The sequence below is a fragment of the Argopecten irradians genome, unplaced genomic scaffold, assembly GCF_041381155.1.
Source record: "Argopecten irradians isolate NY unplaced genomic scaffold, Ai_NY scaffold_0019, whole genome shotgun sequence".
Classification (NCBI taxonomy): domain Eukaryota; kingdom Metazoa; phylum Mollusca; class Bivalvia; order Pectinida; family Pectinidae; genus Argopecten; species Argopecten irradians.
Window position 1 is genome coordinate 5,161 of NW_027187486.1, and position 24,117 is coordinate 29,277.

Below are 24,117 nucleotides of genomic sequence, written 5' to 3' on the forward strand. Positions count from 1 at the left end.
CCCCTACCCTGTATATCCCCTACCCTGTATACCCCTATCCTGTATACCCCTACCCTGTATATCCCCTACCCTGTATACCCCTACCCTGTATACCCCTACCCTGTATATCCCCTACCCTGTATATCCCCTACCCTGTATACCCTCTACCCTGTATACCCCTACCCTGTATACCCCTACCCTGTATACCCCTACCCTGTATACCCCCTACCCTGTATATCCCCTACCCTGTATATCCCCTACCCTGTATATCCCCTACCCTGTATACCCCTACCCTGTATACCCCTACCCTGTATACCCCTACCCTGTATACCCCTACCCTGTATATCCCCTACCCTGTATACCCCTACCCTGTATACCCTCTACCCTGTATACCCCTACCCTGTATACCCTACCCTGTATATCCCCCCTACCTTGTATACCCCTACCCTGTATACCCCTACCCTGTATACCCCTACCCTGTATACCCCTACCCTGTATACCCCCTACCCTGTATACCCCTACCCTGTATACCCCTACCCTGTATATCCCCTACCCTGTATATCCCCTACCCTGTATACCCCTACCCTGTATATCCCCTACCCTGTATATCCCCTACCCTGTATATCCCCTACCCTGTATACCCCTACCCTGTATACCCCCTACCCTGTATACCCCTACCCTGTATACCCCTACCCTGTATACCCCCTACCCTGTATACCCCTACCCTGTATACCCCTACCCTGTATACCCCTACCCTGTATACCCCTACCCTGTATACCCCTACCCTGTATATCCCCTACCCTGTATATCCCCTACCCTGTATACCTCTACCCTGTATACCCCTACCCTGTATACCCTACCCTGTATACCCCTACCCTGTATACCCCTACCCTGTATACCCCTACCCTGTATACCCCTACCCTGTATACCCCTACCCTGTATACCCCTACCCCTGTATACCCCTACCCTGTATACCCCTACCCTGTATATCCCCTACCCTGTATATCCCCTACCCTGTATACCCCTACCCTGTATATCCCCTACCCTGTATACCCCTACCCTGTATATCCCCTACCCTGTATACCCCTACCCTGTATATCCCCTACCCTGTATACCCCTACCTTGTATATCCCCTACCCTGTATACCCTACTACCCTGTATACCCCTACCCTGTATACCCTACCCTGTATACCCCTACCCTGTATACCCCTACCCTGTATACCCCTACCCTGTATACCCCTACCCTGTATACCCCTACCCTGTATACCCCTACCCTGTATACCCTCTACCCTGTATATCCCCTACCCTGTATACCCCTACCCTGTATACCCTCTACCCTGTATACCTCTACCCTGTATACCCCTACCCTGTATACCCCTACCCTGTATACCCCTACCCTGTATACCCCTACCCTGTATACCCTCTACCCTGTATACCCCTACCCTGTATACCCCTACCCTGTATACCCCTACCTTGTATACCCTCTACCTGTATACCCCTACCCTGTATACCCCTACCCTGTATACCTCTACCCTGTATACCCCTATCCTGTATACCCCTACCCTGTATACCTCTACCCTGTATACCCCTATCCTGTATACCCCTACCCTGTATATCCCCTACCTGTATACCCCTACCCTGTACATTTTGTTATATCCCCTACCCTGTATATGCCCTACCTTGTATACCTCTACCCTGTATACCCCTATCCTGTATACCCCTACCCTGTATACCCCTACCTTGTATACCCTACCCTGTATATACCCTACCCTGTACATTTGTATACCCTACCCTGTATATCCCTACCCTGTATACCTCTACCCTGTATATACCCTACCCTGTATATCCCCTACCCTGTATACCCCTCCCTACCCTACCCTGTATATCCCCTACCCTGTATAGCCCTACCTTGTATAACCCTACCCTGTATACCCCTACCCTGTATACCCCTACCCTGTATACCCCTACCCTGTATACCTTACCCTGTATACCCCTACCTGTATATCCCCTACTCCTGTATACCCCTACCCTGTATACCCCTACCCTGTATACCCTCCTATACCCCTGTATACCCCTACCCTGTATACCCTCTACCCTGTATACCCCTACCCTGTATACCCTCTACCCTGTATACCCTCTACCCTGTATACCCTCTACCCTGTATCTAATACATGTACCCATTAACTTCTATCCTATACCCCCTAAACATTATCATGTACCTTGTATTCTCTACCATCTACCACCGATCCCAAACCTGTAACCCTGTCCTATATCCCGTATCCTCTAATTTGTACAATGTACCCCTACCACGTATCTAAAAAAATATATGTACCTTGCACCCTATATCCCCTAATGTGTGTCCTGTATCCCCTACCAATTACCATGTACCATGTAGAGTCTACCGTGTATTCTCTACCCTCTACCCCAAATATCCTACCCTGTATCCCTATCCATACACCGTACCCTTTATCCTTGAATTTTGTACACTGCACCGCACCCCTACCCTGTACCCCTATCGTGTACCTAATACCCTGTATCCTGTATCCATAATTTTATCTTGCATTCCCTACTTCCTACCCTGTAACCCTAGGTGTACTTTTACACCCAACACTGTATTTAATACACTGTACTTCTATTCTGTATCGTGTAATGTGTATCTTGTACCACATACATGTACCCTATACCTGCTGAACCTAATAATATCCCCTAATTTTAATCAAATATCCTCAGCACCTACTCTGTACCTTGTACCCCCTATCATGTACCCTATAGGTACTACTCTGTTCCTAATACCCTGACAATGTACTCCGTATATAAACTGTACATGTATACCTAATACGTATACGTATATACCCTGTGCCCCATACATTGTACCTTGTACCCTCTACCCCTTCTCTGTATCTTGTACCCTGTATCCTGCAGTTTGTATCATTTTGTTCATATGTTTGAATGTTAATGCTGAAACTTTCTGATTCGATCTAGACATTTAATGATGTTTTCTGCCCAGTGTGGTTTTAATGCAGGTGGAGTTCATAATCAAAGAGATCAGCTTATAATTAATTTCAAAAAATTAAGATAAGATAATCATATACAGCAAAAGTTTGATTCCATGTACTGTATCATCATCTTTTTTAATGGCGAAATAACTGATGCAAAGATAACAAAACTTTAAGACGATTAACGAAGTCACGAAGTCAGAACACGAAGAAAACTGTGGTTTGCAAAAGTTGTGTCACAGTGGTATAATTATCTTACATGACATATAACTAATTTAACTTTATCACGAGAATTTTACTAGTAATGTAAGCAAATTATTAATAGGCGAATTCCGGCTGTGATTGACTCGCAATATTTAATAATCTATTAACCAGTTCTCTGCCAATTAGGGAGCCAATTTTGAGCCGATTGAACTATTAAGTTTCAATTTACGTATACTGTGCTAAACTCCAGAAACTAGATAAATATGTACGTTGCAAAAGTTAGTTTTTTGGGGAAAATGAAAATATAATAACTAAAAAAAAAGAGGTTTATTCCAAAAAAAAAACCCCCAAAAACATAACAGTTATATGCGAGTTTCAAACACTTTACAAAAAGTTTAAATTTTCTTATTAACTTTAACGTTTGAAATATTAGCTCTTTTACCTAAACTTTTTTTAAAGGCCCACTACCTATCCCGAGCAAACCATAAAGGTTTCTTAAAAACATTAATAACTTCAGAAAATATATACCGATGGCCTAAGATGAGGTTAAAACACCAAACATATGCACGATATATATCCTGTGTAATATATGATTTGCCGTCCGACACTGTGATAGTCTGTTTTGCCGTCCGACACAGTGATAGTCAACTACCGCGCAGTATTTAGGACGACGGCGGGAAACATAAGACGACCCGCGTTATAAAAAATAACATTTTATTATTTTAATCAAATTGTTCAGAAGGTGATGATACGTGTAGTATTAACGGTAAGTTAATAACTTTTGCGACTCTACAAAATTATCGATCTCGTTTTACATTCCTATTTTAAAAATTAAAAGCAGTTTCGGAAAGGTAGTGGCCCTTTAAGCATGAACACAAATAAAAATTAATTATAAGATTATGAATCGAAAAGAGGGAGTTGAGATCTAAAATTTAGCACACTACTTATATACCAAATATGACACATTGAAATGTTTCTCAAGCAAATTGAAAGAGAAATAAAAAAAAAAAGTTGTTTTTTTCCCAAAAGAGCGTGCCCCTAATTAAGTATTGATCTTATAGTAGTTAGACTTAGTAAATGTATATATACCATGTATACAGTATATTGAAAATTTAATAGTCATAATAATAATAGGCAGGTGTAATTTGCTTTCTGTTTTAAACTTTTAATGTTTCGGGTCAAGGCTAAAAAAGGCGCGCGCGGGTATCAATGAAGCGAAATTTAAACCACATCATCATCGGAATTATACCAATAATGTACATTGAAAAAATAACTAGGCCTAGATTCTAATTAATTTGATGAATTTGTTCAAACTTATGCACAATGTACAAATTCGTTAGGTAAATAAGGTGATTATTTTTTTTAAGCTTTTAACAGGGTATTTTTTAATATGTAGCCTATTGTCCGTAACGCAATACGACAGCAGCGCCATCTTGGTGCGGTTACATTTCTTCACTTGCTGCACAAAGATGAAGCGCAAGAAACTTAAGGTAAGATGAAATAAAACTAGGCCTACGATATATAAGCTTAGCATGTTTTGGGAAAGTACAAGTATCTCTTTTCTCAGGTTAGCCTATCTGTTTGCTGTAAGCTTATAGCTAAATTTTCGTTTTAAGTTTTAATTCCATGCCTTTGTTAAAAGTAATAAATTAGGATATATTACGTGTACAGTAACTCAGGTGATTTGTATGAAGGTATGTGAAGTTATTTTATAAACCTCTATCATACACTCAAACGTGTAACTATCTGAGACAAATTAAACATGTCATGTGATTCATATATGGTTTAGTCATGTGACCCGTGATATAAACATGGCAGACAGTACCATAGTATTGTTTTTGTCTAGTATTCTTTTTGTTCTTCTGTTAATTTTATTCATTTCGGTGGCTGTTCTGGTATTGATTTCAAGATGTTTTAACAGGTGGAATGAACTGTTTACCAACTGGAATGATCGATAGATATTAATATAAGGTAACATTAAATTTTAATATACAATTGATTATCATCCATTTTAGTGCTTACCTAAAAATATGGCATGCTTCTGTTGTGTGGATTTGCCAGTTGCTTTTTTTTTTTTTTTTATAAAAGTAACTTTTTATTTTATTAGGAAGATGTCATCCAAGCAAAGAAGTTGAAAACAATGCGTAAGTATTAGTATATTTGTAGAAAAACAGGGAAAATACACATTCCTGTCAAGTGCCTGACCAGGAATCCAACCTGGTCTCTGGCGTGGAAATCTACGGCTCTACCGACTGAGCCAAAGAAGCATGCTCCATCAGCTGAGTGACAGAGACCGTATTTAACACTATATATATGTACAAGCCACACCGACCCGCTCCTTTTACATATTAAGTATGAATATACTTATTAAAAGGAACTAATCTATGTTTCAGGCTGCCAAGATCAAAGTTTGCAAATATGATTTGTAAGTTCTTGTTGAATTGGTATCTCAATCTTTCAATAAGGTATAAACCACACACCTGAATTCTAATTATTGCCTATCATTTATTTGGTTTCTGTTGGAGTTCAATTTTGCTAATGGTTATCACTATCAGCAGGAGAGTACATTTTGTACATGCTGGTTATAGCCTGACTGAGGGGTTTCGTTTCAGAATATTTTATTGTAAGATGGCATTTACAAAGGGAATTGGGCAACAGGCAAAGTCTATATTAGCCCTCTCCCATAATTCTACAATGAATATACAGTATACATGTAATCCATAAATCATTTATAATATATATATATTTCAAAAATTTAGCCTCAACTTTCAAATGTAGAAAATATCTTGAAAAGAAAAGAGTTCATTGGGTATTCAAAGGATAACGTAACATAGTAGATGTACAAATGTAGTAAATATATAATTAAACATTAGTTAAAGCGTCTAGTATCCCTTATGTATTCATGCACAATCTTCAGTAATATATCATTTGATTTAAAATGTTGTAAATTACATCCATAAAGGTAAGTTTCAATGGTGTGGGGAATGTTTACATTAAGCGCATTCAACGATTGAATTATAAAGACGATGTCTTTGATTAATAAAGAGAGGACAAAAAAGGAAATAGTGATGAGAGTTTTCTATAGGGAAACCATACTGGCAGGCAGGACTGTCTATTAAATGGGAGTTAAATAAATCAGAATGCAGATTGCTACTAGAATTTCTAAGCTGACATAAGATAATATTAATTTTTCTTTCTCCGGAATATCTAAAAGCGTCGGTGCACTGTTTAGAATTATCTATATTACTAGCACGTAAACATTCATTTTTAGCTCACCTGGTCCGAAGGACTAAGGTGAGCTTATGCCATTGGCGTCCTGCGTCCGTCGTCCGTCGTCCGTCCGTCCGTCCGTCCGTCGTCCGTCCGTCCGTCCGTCCGTCCGTCCGTCAACAATCGGCTTCTTCTCCATAACCGCTGGTCGGAATTCAACAAAATTTGACTGGTAGCATCCTTATGGGTTGCTGACTGAAAATTGTACAAATGATGGGGCTGACCCCCCAGGGGCCTGAGGGGCGGGGCCAAAAGGGGTCAATTTGGCTATTTCTATATAAACGACTTCTTCTCTGAAACTGAGCATGGGATAGTACCCATAATGCAATGGTAGCATCCTTATAAGGTGGGGATTCAAAATTGTACAAATGATGGGGCTGACCCCCCAACGGCCTGAGGGGCGGGGTCAAAAGAGGTCAATTTGGCTATTTCAATATAAACAACTTCTTCTCTGAAACTATGTATGGGATAGCACTCATAATGCAATGGTAGCATCCTTATAGGGTGGGGATTCTAAATTGTACAAATGATGGGGCTGATCCCTCGGGGGCCTGAGGGGCGGGGTCAAAAGGGGTCAATTTGGCTATTTTTATATAAACCATTTCTTCTCTGCAACTGAGCATGGGAGAACATTCATAATGCAATGGTAGCATCCTTATAGGGTGGGGATTCAAAATTGTACAGATGATGGGGCTGACCCCCCCAGGGGCCTGAGGGGCGGGGCCAAAAGGGATCAATTTGGCTATTTCCATATAAATGACTTCTTCTCTGAAACTGAGCATGGGATAGTACCCATAATGCAATGGTAGAATCCTTGTAGGGTGGGGATTCAAAATTGTACAAATGATGGGGCTGACCCCCCCCCGGGGGCCGGAGGGGCGGGGTCAAAAGAGGGCAATTTGGCTATTTCAATATAAACAACTTCTTCTCTGAAACTATGCATGGGATAGCTCTCATAATGCAATCGTAGCATCCTTATAGGGTGGGGATTCAAAATTGTACAAATGATGGGGCTGATCCCCCAGGGACCTGAGAGGCAGGGTCAAAAGGGGTCAATTTGGCTATTTCCATATTAACGACTTCTTCTCGGAAACTGCATGGGATAGTACCCATAATGCAATGGTAGAATCCTTGTAGGGTGGGGATTCAAAATTGTACAAATGATGGGGCTGACCCCCCCCCCCCCCCCGGGGGCCGGAGGGGCGGGGTCAAAAGAGGGCAATTTGGCTATTTCAATATTAACAACTTCTTCTCTGAAACTATGCATGGGATAGCTCTCATAATACAATCGTAGCATCCTTATAGGGTGGGGATTCAAAATTGTACAAATGATGGGGCTGATCCCCCAGGGACCTGAGAGGCAGGGTCAAAAGGGGTCAATTTGGCTATTTCCATATTAACGACTTCTTCTCTGAAACTGCATGGGATAGTACCCATAATGCAATGGTAGAATCCTTGTAGGGTGGGGATTCAAAATTGTACAAATGATGGGGCTGACCCCTCCGGGGGCCGGAGGGGCGGGTCAAAAAGGGTCAATTTGGCTATTTCTATACAAACGATTTCTTCTCTGCAACTGTGAAACTAAGCATGGGATAGCACTCATAATGCAATGGTAGCATCCTTATAGGGTGGGGATTAAAATCTTAAAAATGATAGAGCTGACCTCCGGGGGCGACGCAGGGCCAAAAAGGTTAATTAGGCTACTATTTTCACATAAATTACTTACCTCTCTGAAACTATGTATTTTTTTTTTGGATAGCATATTCGTATGGTATCTATAGCATCATTATATGTGTGGGATTCAAAATTTAAAAAATCGAGGGATCAATTTGTCTTTGTGATTTTTTAATCACTAATTACTAAATTACAGAATTACTCAAAAAAAAACAAAACAGGTGAGCGATACAGGCCCTCTGGGCCTCTTGTTTATTAATCTTACAGATGACATAGAGGGAAACAGACAGGATGGACGGTTCCATTCTGACATTACAGATGGGAAAAAGCTATTATTGTATAATTGAGTTCTTGATGCTGGCAAATCGAATAATCTTGTATTTCTTAAATTGTATACATTACCTGTGTTAATAAAAGGTTGGAGTAAGTCATTAATGTGGTTTGGGCAATTGTTGCTAAAAATGTTATAAAAGGCGATGTTTTTATGTAAAGATCTTCTCTCACTCAAGGGTACTATATAATATTGAATGACTAGTTCCTCTTCTCAATCCAGTTATTATTCGTATTGCTTCAAGTTGGATCGACTCCAAGAGGTTGCACTCTGTCTGTGTACAATTTGACCATACAATACTGGCGTACTCTAAAATAGGTCGAATGAATGATGTGTATATATTAGTGAGAGATCTTCTATCAAGTTTGTACTTTAGCATTCTTAATATATTAATCCTTTTGTATGCTTTTTCATAAATAAAAATAATATGGTTAGACCAATTAGCCATAGAATTAAAAAAGACACCTAAATGTTTATGATTAGTTACATTCTTTATAATGCGATTATTAAATATCAAGTTGGGATGCAACGCCATGGAGTCGATCCTTCTTGAAAAAAAAAGAGCTACAGTTTTTTTGGGATTAAAAATTATCCCCCATGTATCCGCCCAAGAAGAGGTTTTCCTAAGATCAGAATTTAATATGTTAGCAGATTCTTGTCTGTCTCCCTCTATAAGAGTATATAGTGACGTATCGTCAGCAAACAATTTTACGTTGGAAGTTAAGTTATCACTTATATCATTTATATATAATAAAAAAAGATAAGGACCAAGAACTGAACCTTGCGGTACACCAGTGCCAGTATGGTTTTCCAAGAGGATCGAAAACCAGCAATGACCACTCTCTGACTCATATCATTTAGATACGAAGTAAACCATTTAATCATGTTTCCGCTAATACCATATTTTTTCAATTTATAAATAAGACCGTCATGTTAAACTTGGTCAAACGCTTTACTAATATCACAGAAAACCATTCGTACTTCTTTACTTTTATCTAAATGTTTAACAATTGTATCATAGATGTTTAATAATTGAAATGATGTTGAATCTTTTGGCAAGAACCCCGATTGTTTTTTAGAAATGTTATTATTCTCCGATATGAAATTATACATATATTTAAATACAATTTTCTCTAATATTTTGCTGAAGACAGGGGTTACAGAAATTGGTCGATAGTTTGATGGACCTGATTTTAAACCTTTACCTTTATATATGGGTGTAACATTGGAGTGTTTCCATACAGTAGGAAGAATACCACAAGAGATAGATTTGTTGAAAATTTTATGTAAATTTAAGGCGTAATAAGTGAATCAGAAATACCTTTAAGAAAATTTGGTGGAATAGAGTCTGGACCGGCAGGTTTATTAGTATTTAAAAGATGAAATTGGTCAGAAATATCTTGGCGAGTAATATTAATCGAGGAAAAGGTATTTTCAGGTTGGGGACATTCAGGAGGTAAATCATTAGTATTCTTTTCTGTGACTGAGATTGATGTGAAGTAATTGTTGAAAGATTCAGCTTTATCAATGGGATGTAATTTTAATTCATCATTAATGACCAGAAGAGCATCTGTCTCGTTTTTGTTTTTTAGGTTCATGACTGATTTGGCAATCCCCCACCATTTACCGGGCGGGATCGATAGATTTATCAACTAATGATGATTGTAATTTGGTAATATATTTTTCTTTTGCCTCTCGGATAGAAGAAATAACTTGGTTTCGAATGGTTCTAAATTTGTTCCAAGAGGCAGGAGTGTTTAATAATTTAGCTTTGGAATGCTGACGATTTCTTTGTCATATTTTCAATCTTATTTCATTTGTCATCCAGACTTTATCATTAGGCCTTATTGTTATGGTTTTTTTGGGGACATATTGGTCAATAGCAGCAAGAATTATATCTGCATGTAAGAATAGAATTCATGTTATTAATATCACCTTGAAGACGTTCACCCCAATCAATAGAATTTAGATAGTTGTTAGCACTGTCAAAATCTGTATTATTGAAATAAAGGAGGGTCTTTTTATAAGCATGCTTTTTCAGAGATTTGAAGTTAAGCTCAGTGGTTACGGGGCAGTCAGGTCGCTACAAGATGGACTATGAACTGTGGTGTTAGAGATGAGATTAGGTTTATTGGTAATTATTACATCTAAAAGCTTAGAAGAAGTTGAGGTAACTCTAGTAGGTTCTGAAACAGAATTTTCTAATCCATATTTTACTAGAATTCTATGAAAATGAGAATTTGGATTAATATTAATCAAATCTTGATTTATATCACCTACCAAGATAACTTCCTTTTGCAGATCTATTACATTATTAAGGTTGTTGTCAAGTATATCCCAGTAATTTACAAGGGAATTAGGAGGTCTGTATATGCATCCGACAAGAATTAATCTGTTATTAGCATTTATTTCAGTCCATACCAGTTCAAGATTATTTGATTCAAGATCCGATCTACGTTTAATGTTAATATTGCCTTTAGCATAAATAAGTACCCCACCACCATTTAAATTTCGGTCTTTTCTAAATACGTTACTAAAATTTTCCAATGAAATGTTGCTGTCGGTAATAGACTCATTCAAGTGTGTCTCGAGCTCGGATACGCAAAGTAAATCATAATCAGAAAATTCTGCTTCAAGTATTTCAAGTTTGTTTCGTGAAGAACAGATGTTAATGTGACATAATGATAAATTTTGTAATTGGGTATTGTAATTGGGACCCGGTTTGGATGAATATCGCCACAGGCTGATAAAAGAATGAATTTAGATAGATAGGTTAGACTGAGGGGTCACTTTTAAGTGGCCAAAAAAGGAGAAATTGTATGTACATGTACATATATGGAGGTATATGTACTGATTGTACTTATTTCAAAAACATTAGTTATTTCCCCCTGAAGGTAACTCTTTATCACTTCAAATATGCATTGTTGTTGCAATGTACAACTCATGTTGTCATTTCCTTTAGGGCTTCTTAAATTTGTATTTTTTGACTCCTGAAAATGATGTTTAACTCTTTGAGATTACTGGAGGCATGCATATTGGAATTGTTTTGTGTTTTGATTAAAACTCTTCAGACTTCTAAGATAGTTATTTGACTGTATACATTGTACATGTAGAGATGTGCCTATTACCTAGAGGTTCCTCTGCCATCAACAGACAAATGAGTATTCAATCTCTATGAATACGTTTCTTGTACTTCTACTACATAACTTTTGTATACCATGTTATATCATTTTACAGTGGACTCTGTCTAAACCAGACTCCATTGAGACCATATAATTCGGGTGGTTTGTAGAGAGTTGGATTGTCAGCGACATTACTCCTAAATAGTACATTCCTTCTGTCATTTAGTCAAAATCAAAGAAAACTCCTAAATGATATCATAAGCTTTCACACATATAATTTTTGTGTCTGATTTGTAATTAACAATTGAAAAAAGTGTCTCTGTCTCAGAATGTCACACAGCTAAGTAAATAAAGGGACCTCTCATTGTTACATATTACTTGATCAGAATCATATAAATGTTTGAATTGATGACCTAATTAAAGAAGAAACATATTGAATATGCACATGTAGCTGACTATACCAGCATGATGCCAGAAATTGAATTTCCAGCTGGATTTGCATATTTCTTTCATGACTTTGAGTGTAGTCAAATTGTTTGCTTTTGTGAGGATAACTATATGAATATTATAGACTTGCATGAGTTATGCACAGTTGTATTCTCAACCTATGAAGATCTTGAGACATGTAAAGCTTTCTGTGAACTAAATGCCTTTGCTGCAGTATTTTACACAATTGCAGAGATATTATTGTGAATGTTTCAGACCATTTAATTACTTCAATAATAGGTAAGGAATTATTTTAAAACATAATAATTTTAAAATGTGCATTTATAATTCTTAAGAAGCAGTTTTGATCTGTATTGGTGCAGATATTTTAGGAAGGTTTTGCTGCAGGTCATCAAACTTAAATCATATGTTAACCTTTAGTTCAATATTTGGAGATTTATGCATCGGGATATAGACAATCTTCTTTAGTTTAATCTTATTTCATTTTAGAGAAGAGTTAGGGTCAGGGTAAGGTCTTTCCACCATAAGTGAAAGTCGAAATAAAACAACTGGTTTCCACTGACATACTTGTAATGATCTATCTGTCAACTGCAGTCGGCTTCTCCAAAAATACTGAGCTGAATTGAAACAATTTTGACTAAAAGCACCCCTAGGTGGTAGAAATTCAAAATTTTATATATTACATATAGCTGAAAAAACAACCAAAGCGCACATCACCCACTACCAACTTAAAGGACTTTAGGGGATATGCTAGAAGGGGGAACATTTTTTAGGTCATCTGACCCGAAGGGTCAGGATGACCTATAGTCATCATGCACCGTCCGTCGGCGTCCGCCGTCTGCCGTCAGCCGTGCGCCGTGCACCGTGCGTAAACTTTTCATTAAAACAACTTCTTCTCAATAACCATAAGGCCCAGAGTACTCATATTTGGCCTGTAGCATACTGGGATGAAGGGCAACCAAAGTTGTGAAAATTAATGACCTTGACCTACTTTCAAGGTCACAAGGGTCAAATAGGCTGAAATCTTTGAACGACTTCTTCTCAATAACCATAAAGCCCAGAGTACTCATATTTGGCCTGTAGCATGCTGGGATGAAGGGCAACCAAAGTTGTGAAAATGAATGACCTTGACCTACTTTCAAGGCCACAGGGGTCAAATAGGCTGAAATATTTGAACGACTTCTTCTCAATAACCATCAAGCCCAGAATACTCATATTTGGCCTGTAGCATGCTGAGATGAAGAGCTACCGAAGTTGTGAAAATAAATGACCTTGACCTACTTTCAAGGTCACAGGGGTCAAAAAGGCTGAAATCTTTGAACAACTTCTTTTCAATAACCATAAGGCCCAGAGTACTCATATATGGCCTGTAGCATGCTGGAATGAAGATCTACCAAAGTTGTGAAAATTAATAACCTTGACCTACTTTCAGGGTCACAGTGGTAAAATAGGCTGAAATCTTTGAACGACTTCTTCTCAATAACCATAAGGACCAGAGTACTCATATTTGGCCTGTAGCATGCTAGGATGAAGGGCTACCAAAGTTGTGAAAATTAATGACCTTGACCTACTTTCAAGGTCACAGGGGTCAAATAGGCTGAAATCTTTGAACGACTTCTTCTCAATAACCATAAAGCCCAGAGTACTCATATTTGGCCTGTAGCATGCTGGGATAAAGGGCAACCAAAGTTGTGAAAATGAATGACCTTGACCTACTTTCAAGGCCACAGGGGTCAAATAGGCTGAAATCTTTGAACGACTTCTTCTCAATAACCATAAAGCCCAGAGTACTCATATTTGACCTGTAGCATGCTAGGATGAAGAGCTACCAAAGTTGTGAAAATAAATGACCTTGACCTACTTTGAAGGTCACTGGTCAAATAGGCTGAAATATTTGAAAGACTTCTTCTCAATAACCATCAAGCCCAGAATACTCATATTTGGCATGTAGCATGCTGAGATGAAGAGCTACCAAAGTTGTGAAAATAAATGACCTTGACCTACTTTCAAGGTCACAGGGGTCAAAAAGGCTGAAATCTTTGAACAACTTCTTTTCAATAACCATAAAGCCCAGAGTACTCATATATGGCATGTAGCATGCTGGAATGAAGATCTACCAAAGTTGTGAAAATTAATAACCTTGACCTACTTTCAGGGTCACAGTGGTAAAATAGGCTGAAATCTTTGAACGACTTCTTCTCAATAACCATAAGGACGAGAGTACTCATATTTGGCCTGTAGCATGCTAGGATGAAGGGCTACCAAAGTTGTGAAAATTAATGACCTTGACCTACTTTCAAGGTCACAGTGGTCAAATAGGCTGAAATCTTTGAACGACTTCTTCTCAATAACCATAAGGCCCAGAGTACTCATATTTGGCCTGTAGCATGCGGGAATGAAGGGCTACCAAAGTTGTGAAAATAAATGACCTTGACCTACTTTCAAGGTCACAGGGGACAAATAGGCTAAAATCTTTGAACGACTTCTTCTCAATAACCATAAGGCCCAGAGTACTCATATTTGGCCTGTAGCATGCGGGGATGAAAGGCTACCAAAGTTGTGAAAATAAATGACCTTGACCTGCTGTCAAGGTCACAAGGGTCAAATAGGCTGAAATCTTTGAACGACTTCTTCTCAATAACCATAAGGCCCAGAGTACTCATATTTGGCCTGTAGCATGCTGGGATGAAGGGCTACCAAAGTTGTGAAAATGAATGACCTTGACCTACTTTCAAGGTCACAGGGGTCAAATAGGCTAAAATCTTTGAACGACTTCTTCTCAATAACCATAAGGCCCAGAGTACTCATATTTGGCCTGTAGCATGCGGGGATGAAAGGCTATCAAAGTTGTGAAAATAAATGACCTTGACCTGCTGTCAAGGTCACAAGGGTCAAATAGGCTGAAATCTTTGAACGACTTCTTCTCAATAACCATAAGGCCCAGAGTACTCATATTTGGCCTGTAGCATGCTGGGATGAAGATCTACCAAAGTTGTGAAAATGAATGACCTTGACCTACTTTCAAGGTCACAGGGGTCAAATAGGCTAAAATCTTTTAACGACTTCTTCTCAATAACCATAAGGCCCAGAGTACTCATATTTGGCCTGTAGCATGCGGGGATGAAAGGCTATCAAAGTTGTGAAAATAAATGACCTTGACCTACTGTCAAGGTCACAAGGGTCAAATAGGCTGAAATCTTTGAATGACTTCTTCTAAATAACCAAAAGGTCCAGGGTACTCATATTTGGGGTGTGGCATGCTGGGATGAAGAGTTACCAAAGTTATTGAAATGAATGACACCGACCAACTATCAAGTTCAGGGGGGTAAAATATTCTAAAATCTTGAATTTTGAACTTCTTCTCAAATTCTGCCAGTGTGATTTAGCTGATACTTGCATGAAATGATCCTTGTCATGGTCGTGACCAAGTGTTTTTATATCTTATGTTGATCTGAAATCCAAGATGGACACCACTCCCGCCATCTTGAAAATATAGTTTGAACTTATTCTCAAGTTCTACCAGTGCGATTTTGCTGGAACTTGTCTGAATAATTTTAAGGATACTGACATTGTCCCAACAAAGTGTTGTTATTTGTCGGGTTGACCCGAAAACCAAGATGGCCACCAAAGCCGCCATCTTGAAAACACATTTTAACTTCTTGAAGTTCTACCCATGCAGTTTGACTGAAACTTGCATTAAATGATCCTTACATGGTCATGACCAAGTGTTTTTATTTTTTAACCATGACACCATATCTCATTAATTTCCTAAACAGCTATTGCCAAGGTAGTCAGATGACCGTTAAGGCCCTTGGGTCTCTTGTCTTTGACATATACTGTATATGGAAGTAGAACATAATTTAATTACCAGTTCTTTGTTATGATTTATGACACAAAATGAGAATGGTTATATATACATGATGCAGATATGTAACTCATGAATCATATAAACTTCCTTTTTTCAGCTTCTAGGTCATCAGAAAGATTAAGATTAAAGAATATATCCTCCTCGTCAGAAGAAACAGCAAAACACTTAATGCAATTAAATAAAGATCCAAAAGGATTTGATGTGAGGTTTATCAATGATGTAAAAGGTAAGACAGATGATGGTGGTAAGGAGATGACAGATGATGGTGGCAAAGAGATGACAGATGATGGTGGCAAGGAGATGACAGATGATGGTGGCAAAGAGATGACAGATGATGGTGGCAAAGAGATGACAGAGGATGGCAAGGAGATGACAGATGATGGTGACAAGGAGATGACAGATGATGACAAGGAGATGACAGTCATGATTAAGATGAATAATGATGGCAATGAGATGACAGATGATGATGCCAAGGAGATGATATACGATGATGGCAATAAGATGACAGACATTGGGATGAAAATGAATGATGATGGAAAGGGGATTGAAGATGATGAAATGGAATCAATTGATGGTAAGCATACTTTGGTTCATTTATCTCTTTATTGATTTTTAGGTCACCTGAGACGAAGTTTCAATTTACAATTTACATTTTCGACTTCTTCTCCAAAACTGCTCAAGCAATTTCAATGAAATTTTGCACAAACCTTCTAAGGCATAAGGCCAATCAAAATTGTGAATTATATGGTCCCCACCCCCCAGGGGGCTGTGGGAGGGGCCAAAAGGGGTAAAATTGAGTAAAATTTCAAAAATCTTCACCTCTACTCACAGATGTGGTGGAATCAAATACTCTTGATAGATAGAAAGGTCTTAAGGTCCTTTACAAAAATTGTGAATTATATGACCCTGGGGTCTCCAGTTTCCCCCTGGGGAGGGGGTTAAGTTTACTATAGTTTATATTGGGAAAACACATTTTTGCGCATTATTTGGTCATTTGTAATAGGAAATGAGTCAAATGTTGTCAGAATTATCAGTATGACATGGCCATTTAATCCTATTAACAAATTTTCTATGACTGACCCCCAGGGGCCTTAAGGGCGGGGTCAAAAGGGGTCAAATAGGCTAAAACTTCAAAAATCTTCTTCTGAAATTCTGGAAATGGTAGAATCAAATACTTTTCATAAATAGAAAGGTCTTAAGGTCCTTTACAAAAATTGTGAATTATATGACCCTGGGGTCTCACGTTTCCCCCTGGGGAGGGGGTCAAGTTTACTATAGTTTATATAGGGAAAACACATTTATGAGCATGTTTTGCTCAATTTTCATTGGAAACGAGTCAAACTTGGTTAGAATTATTAGCCTGAGATAGTATTTTAATATCATATCCACATTTGTCCTGGCTGACCCCCTGGGGGCAGAGGGGCGGGGCTAAAAAAGGGTCAAATAGGCTAAAACTTCAAAAATCTTCTTCTGAAATTCTGGAAATGGTAGAATCAAATACTTTTCATAAATAGAAAGGTCTTAAGATCCTTTACAAAAATTGTGAATTATATGACCCTGGGGTCTCACGTTTCCCCCTGGGGAGGGGGTCAAGTTTACTACAGTTTATATAGAGAAAACACATTTATGAGCATTTGTTGCTCAATTATCATTGGAAACGAGTCAAACTTGGTTAGAATTATTAGCCTGAGATAACATTTTAATATCATATCCATATTGGTCCAGGCCGAGCCCATGGGGACAGAGGGGCGGGGCCAAAAAAGGTCAAATAGGCTAAAACTTCAAAAATATTCTTTTAAAATTCTGGAAATGGTACAATCAAATACACTTTATAGATGAAAAGGTCTTAAAGTTTGTTTATAAAAATTGTAAATTATATGACCCTGGGGTCTCACGTTTCTCCTTTGGGAGGGGGTCAAGTTTACTACAGTTTATATAGGAAAAACACATTAATGAACATTTTTTGCTCAATTTTCATAGGAAATGAGTCAAACTTGGTTAGAATTATTAGCCTGAGATAGCATTGTAATATCATATCCACATTGGTACTGGCCGACCCCCTGGGGGCAGAGGAGTGGGGCTAAAAAAGGGTCAAATAGGCTTAAGCTTCAAAAATCTTCTAAAATTCTGGATATAGTAGAATCAAATAATTATAGATGGAAAGGTCTTAAGGGGTTTTATAAAAATTGTGAATTATATGACCCTGGGGAGGGGTCAAGTTGACTTTAGTTTATATAGGAAAAACATATTTGTGAGCATTATTTGCCCAATTTTCGTAGGAAATTAGTCAAACTTGATTAGAATTATTAGCCTAAGATATAGCATTTTAACATCTATATCCGTCCTTGATGACCCCCTGGGGGGACCAGAGGGACAGGACCAAACAGGGTCAAAATGATTAAAATAAAAAAAAATACCTCTAAGTTCACAGGTTTACTCTTCATTGTCTAAAAAGTCAAATTTATAAATCACTGACCAACTTCAAGGCCCAGCATATAGTGTTTATATGTCTTTAATTTTTTTCATTATTTGTTTCATTATATATTCTAACTCAGGTGACCGTTAAGGCCCATGGGCCTCTTGTTCTGATACATATTTCTTGTTAACAGTTTGGATCATTTAATAACATGTCAGGCTTTTTAGGTCATCTGACCGAAGGGTCAGGATGACCTAATGTCATCATGCACCGTCCGCCGTGCGTAAACTTTTCATTCAAACGACTTCTTCTCAATAACCGGAAGGCCCAGGATACTCATATTTGGCCTGTAGGTTGCTGGAATAAAGGGCTATCAAGTTTGTTCAAGTGAATGACCTTGACCTCCATTCAAGGTCACGGTGGTCAAAAAGGCTAAAATCTTTAAACAACATCTTCTCAAGAACCAAAGGCCCAGGATACTCATATTGGGCCTGCAGCATGCTGGGATGAATGGCTATCAAGTTTGTTCAAATTAATGACATTGATCTTCATTCAAGGTCACAGGAGTCAAATAGGCTAAAATCTTTAAACAACTTCTTCTCAAGAACCGAAAGGCCGAGGATACTCATATTGGGCCTGCGGCATGCTGGGATGAAGGGCTACCAATTTTGTTCAAATAATTGACCTTGATCTTCATTCAAGGTCACAGGGGTCAAATAGGCTAAAATCTGTGAACAACTTTTTCTCAAGAACTAGAAGGCCCAGGGTACTCATACTTGGCCTGCAACATGCTAGGATGAAAAGCTACCAAGTTTGTTCAAATGAATGACCCTGGTCTTCATTTAAGGTCACAGGGGTCAAATTGGCTAAAACCTTTAAACAACTTATTCTCAAGAACTAGAAGGCCCAGGGTACTCATACTTGGCCTGCAACATGCTAGGATGAAAAGTTACCAAGCTTGATATTAATTCAAGGTCACAGGGGTGAAATAGGATAAAATCTTTAAACGACTTCTTCTCAAGAACAGAAAGGCTCAGGGTACTCATACTTGGCCTGCAGCATGCTAGGATGAAGGGCTACCAAATTTAATCAAATAAATGACCTTGACCTTCATTCACAGGGGTCAAATAGGCTACAATCTTTAAATGACTTCTTGTGAATAACTAAGAGGCCTTAGAGACCTGATATTGGGCCTGTGACATGCAGGGATGAAGGGCTACCACGTTTGTTCAAATGAATGACCTCGATCTTCAATCAAGGTCACAGGGGTCAAATAGGCTAAAATCTTTAAACGACTCTGTTGTATTGTGCTAATAGTCAGATGACCGTTAAGGCCCATGGGCCTCTTGTTAGGTTGAAGTCTCAAGTGACTTATTCTAATCGCCTTTTGTCCGTCGTCATGCGTTGTGCGTCGTTTTCGACTTCTTCTCCAAAACTGCTGAAGCAATTTCAATGAAATTTTGCACAAACCTTCTAAGGCATAAGGCCAATCAAAGTTGTGAATTATATGGTCCCCACCCCCCAGGGGGCTGTGGAAGGAGCCAAAAGGGGTAAAATTGACTAAAATTTCAAAAATCTTCTCCACTCACAGATGTGGTGGAATCAAATACTCTTCATAGATAGAACGGCCCTTTACAAAAATTGTGAATTATATGATCCTGGGGTCTCTCGTTTCCCCCTGGGGGAGGGGGTTAATTTTACTATAGTTTATATACGGAAAACACATTTTTGAGCAATATTTGGTTATTTGTAATAGGAAATGAGTCAAATATTGTCCGAATTATCAGTATAAGATGGTCATTGAATCCTATTAACAAATTTTCTATGACTGACCCCCAGGGGCCTTAGGGGTGGGGTCAAAAGGGGTCAAATTTGCTAAAACTTCAAAAATCTTCTTCTGAAATTATGGAAATGGTAGAATCAAATAATCTTCATAGATGGAAAGGTCATTAAGGTCCTTTACAAAATTTGTGAATTATATGACCCTGGGGTCTCTTGTGTCCCCCTGGGGAGAGGGTTAAGTTTACTATAGTTTATATAGGGAAAACACATTTTTCAGCATTATTTGGTCATTTATAATAGGAAATTAGTCAAATGTTGTCAGAATTATCCCTATGAGATGGCCATTGAATCGTATTAACAAATTTTCAATGACTGACCCCCAGGGGCCAGAGGGGCGGGGCCAAAATGGATCAAATAGACTAAAACTTCAAAAATCTTCTTCTGAAATTCTGGAACTGGTAGAATCAAACACTCTTCATAGATGGAAAGGTCTTCAGGTCCTTTACAAAAATTGTGAATTATATGACCCTGGGGTCTTGTGTTTCCCCTGGGGAGGGGGTCAAGTTTACAATAGTTTATACAGGAAAAACACATTTATGAACATTATTTGCTTATTTTTCATAGGAAATGAGTCAAACAGGGTTAGAATTATAAGCCTGAAATAGCATTTTAACAGCATATCCATATTGGTCCTGGTCGACCCCCAGGGGCCAGAGGAGCGGGGCCAAAAAGGGACAAAATGGTTAAAATTGCAAAAATCTTCTGAATTCACAGATTTGATGGAACCAGATACTTTTCATTGATTGTAAGGTCTTAAGGCCCTTTACAAAAATTGTAAATTTCATGTCCCTGGGATCTCAGATTTTCCCCTGGGGGGTCAAATTACTATAGCTTATATAAGAAAAACACCTTTATGAACATTATTTGCTTAGTTTTCATAGAAAATTAGTCAAACTGGGTTAGAATTATTAGCCTGAGATAGCATTTTAATGTCATATCCATATTGGTCCTGGCCGTCCCCCAGGGGCCAGAGGGGTCAAAATAGATATCATTTCAAAATTTTTTCTCCTGAATTCACAGATTTGATGGAACCAAATACTCTTAATAGATTAAAAAGTCAAATTTATAAAATAACTGACTGACTTCAAGGGCCTGATGGGCCAATATATAGTGTTTATATGTCTTTGTTTCATTCTGTATCTGAACTCAGGTGACGGTTAAGGCCCATGGGCCTCTTGTTATACTTTTAAAAGGAAAACTGGATTACTAAGAGAAACCATTTCCAACCTATGGTCAGTAACTGGCAAACTGAGCAACAGAACAAAACTTGGAGTAAACTTACTAAGAGTTCTAGATTATTGTGTCAGAAGGTCAGGGTTATTTTTGTGTGAATCTTTGATGCTGGAAATTATTGTTATCCATTTAAAAAATCATTTAAAATAGTGCTGCATGTATATTGTAAAGAGCTTTTTTGTAACCATGATGTGTTGAACATTCAAAATTACATAATTGATCTTTCTCAATTTGGATATGGTGCTTTTCCATGCTCCATATATTTATGTATGATAAAGGACTAGGTATGGTAAGGGTATTTTTTGGCCCCCAAATCCGCTATTTTTCAAAGCTTGTTATTTTAAGATGTTAACCTTGCATTTCAAATATTAACTACATACTTGACATATTTGATAGTGCTATTAGGTAATATAGCAGTTCTAGTTGCCATGGCAACCATTTTTATTATACATAAATTATGCAAAATGTGAAAATTTCATCAAAATTGACCCTTTTTATGCAGTTTTTCATCTAGTTAACATAGAGCGCATTTTAGAACAAACTTTATATTTCTCAAAATGATGTATTCTTCGTGTCTGCTAATTCACTTAAAATATAAAGTGTGTTCTAGGTTGCGCTCTATTGAATCTAAAGGAAAAACTATCAAAAATATGCCAAAATTGACCAAATTTTCAAATTTGCATAATTTATGCAAAGTTACCATGGTTATATAGCAAAAACATACTTTCTGTCAACAAAAATATCATTAAGTTTTTATCAGGGGCATATTCAATATTTCAAACGCAGCAAATTAATTTCTAAATACTTTATTTGAAATTTGGTAGATTTAGGGGCCAAAAAGAGCCAGTATCATATCTAGTCCTTTGGAAAATGATTGAAAAGATATGATTTATTTGTCTCTTAATTAATCTGACTTCTTCCTGATAACCACTTCTTGGAAGATGACCAGATTTGGAGAGCTGACTCTCCAGGGGCCTGATGAGCAGGCCCAAAATGGGTCTTGTTGCTATAAACGTCTTCTTTGAATTATACAGTTGTTTCGGTAGTAGCGGATCATCGGCAGTAGTGGATCAGTCAAAAAGAAAATTACAATTATTGTAGTTCTCAGATAAATATATCGAATGAACTTAAAAGAATCAATAGAAGATTGAATTATTTTATGTTTTCCACCATATTTCGTCTTGTTATTCTGTTTTAGTGCCTTCCGAGAGATATTTATGGTTGGTGCATTAAGCGCTTTTGCGACCCGGATGTCTGAAGAGACAACTCTCGGGAAACGAACCGCGGATAAATATCTGATTTATTTAACCAGAATCTTAAACTGTGTTTGCAAAAGAAGTGAAAACGACACAATGGGACACTTAAATTAATATATGATTTTAATTCTGAGTTAGCATGTCGTTTTACACGAAAATTTACTCATTATAAGTTGTCTAAATTTTCGGCAGTATATATAGCGGATGACGTGACTTAGACTCTAGTACTGTACAACTGACGTTATGGAACGGTAATAACGTGTCAGTATCATGAGCACAGAACGACTACTGTCAGTAACACTTAAAATGTAAATATTTCGTGGTGTATGAATTTATTTGAGACTGATATTTTATTCTTTAAAAGAAAACTATTTTTACAGGCATTTTAAGCAGTTAGATATGTACACGATCATACATAAATGTAGTGCCATGCCAAAAGTATTCGTAATTGTTATTTTTTCCCTGTATATTAACATAAAGGCTACCATGATTTTCCCCCCTTTTTTTAATTTTCCTGATTGATTTTATTGATGAATATTACCCAAATCTGACGTACTTGTAGAAAATTATCTCGATTTTCAGCTCATAATATTTGTATAAATAGGAGTGGACACATGACCAGATACAATTATTATCCCCCGCCCAACGAAGTTGGCGGGGGATATACAAATGGGTTCCGTCCGTCCGTCCGTCCGTCCGTCCGTCCGTCCGTCCGTCCGTACGAATGTTTTCCGGAACATAACTCTAAAACCAGTAGAGATATTTCCACGAAACTTCATACACACATTGGTCTTATGGTCTAGTAGTGCCTTTTGCTATTTTTAGGTTTTCATTTTTTGCACTTTTTCCATAACCATGGAAACATTGCTGAAAATATCATATTTTTGTACCAGGTTTGTTTCCGGAGCATAACTCTAAAACCAGAAGAGATATTTCCACGAAACTTCATAGACACATTGGTCTTATGGTCTAGTAGTGCCTTTTGCTATTTTTAGGTTTTCATTTTTTGCATTTTTTCCGTAACCATGGAAACATTGCTGAAAATGGCAGATTTTTGTGTAAGAATCGTTTCCGGAGCACAACTCTAAATAAAACCAGCAGAGATATTTCCATGAAACTTCATAGACACATTGTTCTTATGGTCTGGTAGTGCCTTTTGCTATTTTTAGGTTTTCATTTTTTGCACTTTTTCCATAACCATGGAAACATTGCTGAAAATATCATATTTTTTGTACCAGGTTCGTTTCCGCAGCATAACTGGAAAACCGGTTGAGATATATGCACGGAACTCCATAGGCACATTAGTCTTATGGTCTAGTAGTGCCTTTTGCTATTTTAAGGTTTTCACTTTTTGTACTTTTTTCTGTAACCATGGAAACATTGCTGAAACTGGCAGATTTTTGTGTAAGAATCGTTTCCGGAGCACAACTCTAAAACCAGCAGAGATATTTCCATGAGACTTCATAGACACATTGTTCT

General features: G+C 37.9%; 1 protein-coding gene across 1 annotated transcript in view; it reads left to right on the forward strand.

The window, feature by feature from the left end:
* Positions 1–5,286: 5,286 nt before the first annotated feature.
* Positions 5,287–24,117, forward strand: part of LOC138311374 (S-antigen protein-like) — a 29,898-nt gene continuing 11,067 nt past the window's right edge. The window contains exons 1-2 of the mRNA XM_069252776.1: positions 5,287–5,323; positions 15,989–16,465. Of these exons, the coding sequence (XP_069108877.1) occupies positions 5,320–5,323; positions 15,989–16,465 (481 nt within the window). The 5' untranslated portion in view covers positions 5,287–5,319. The remainder of the gene's footprint in view (positions 5,324–15,988; positions 16,466–24,117) is intronic.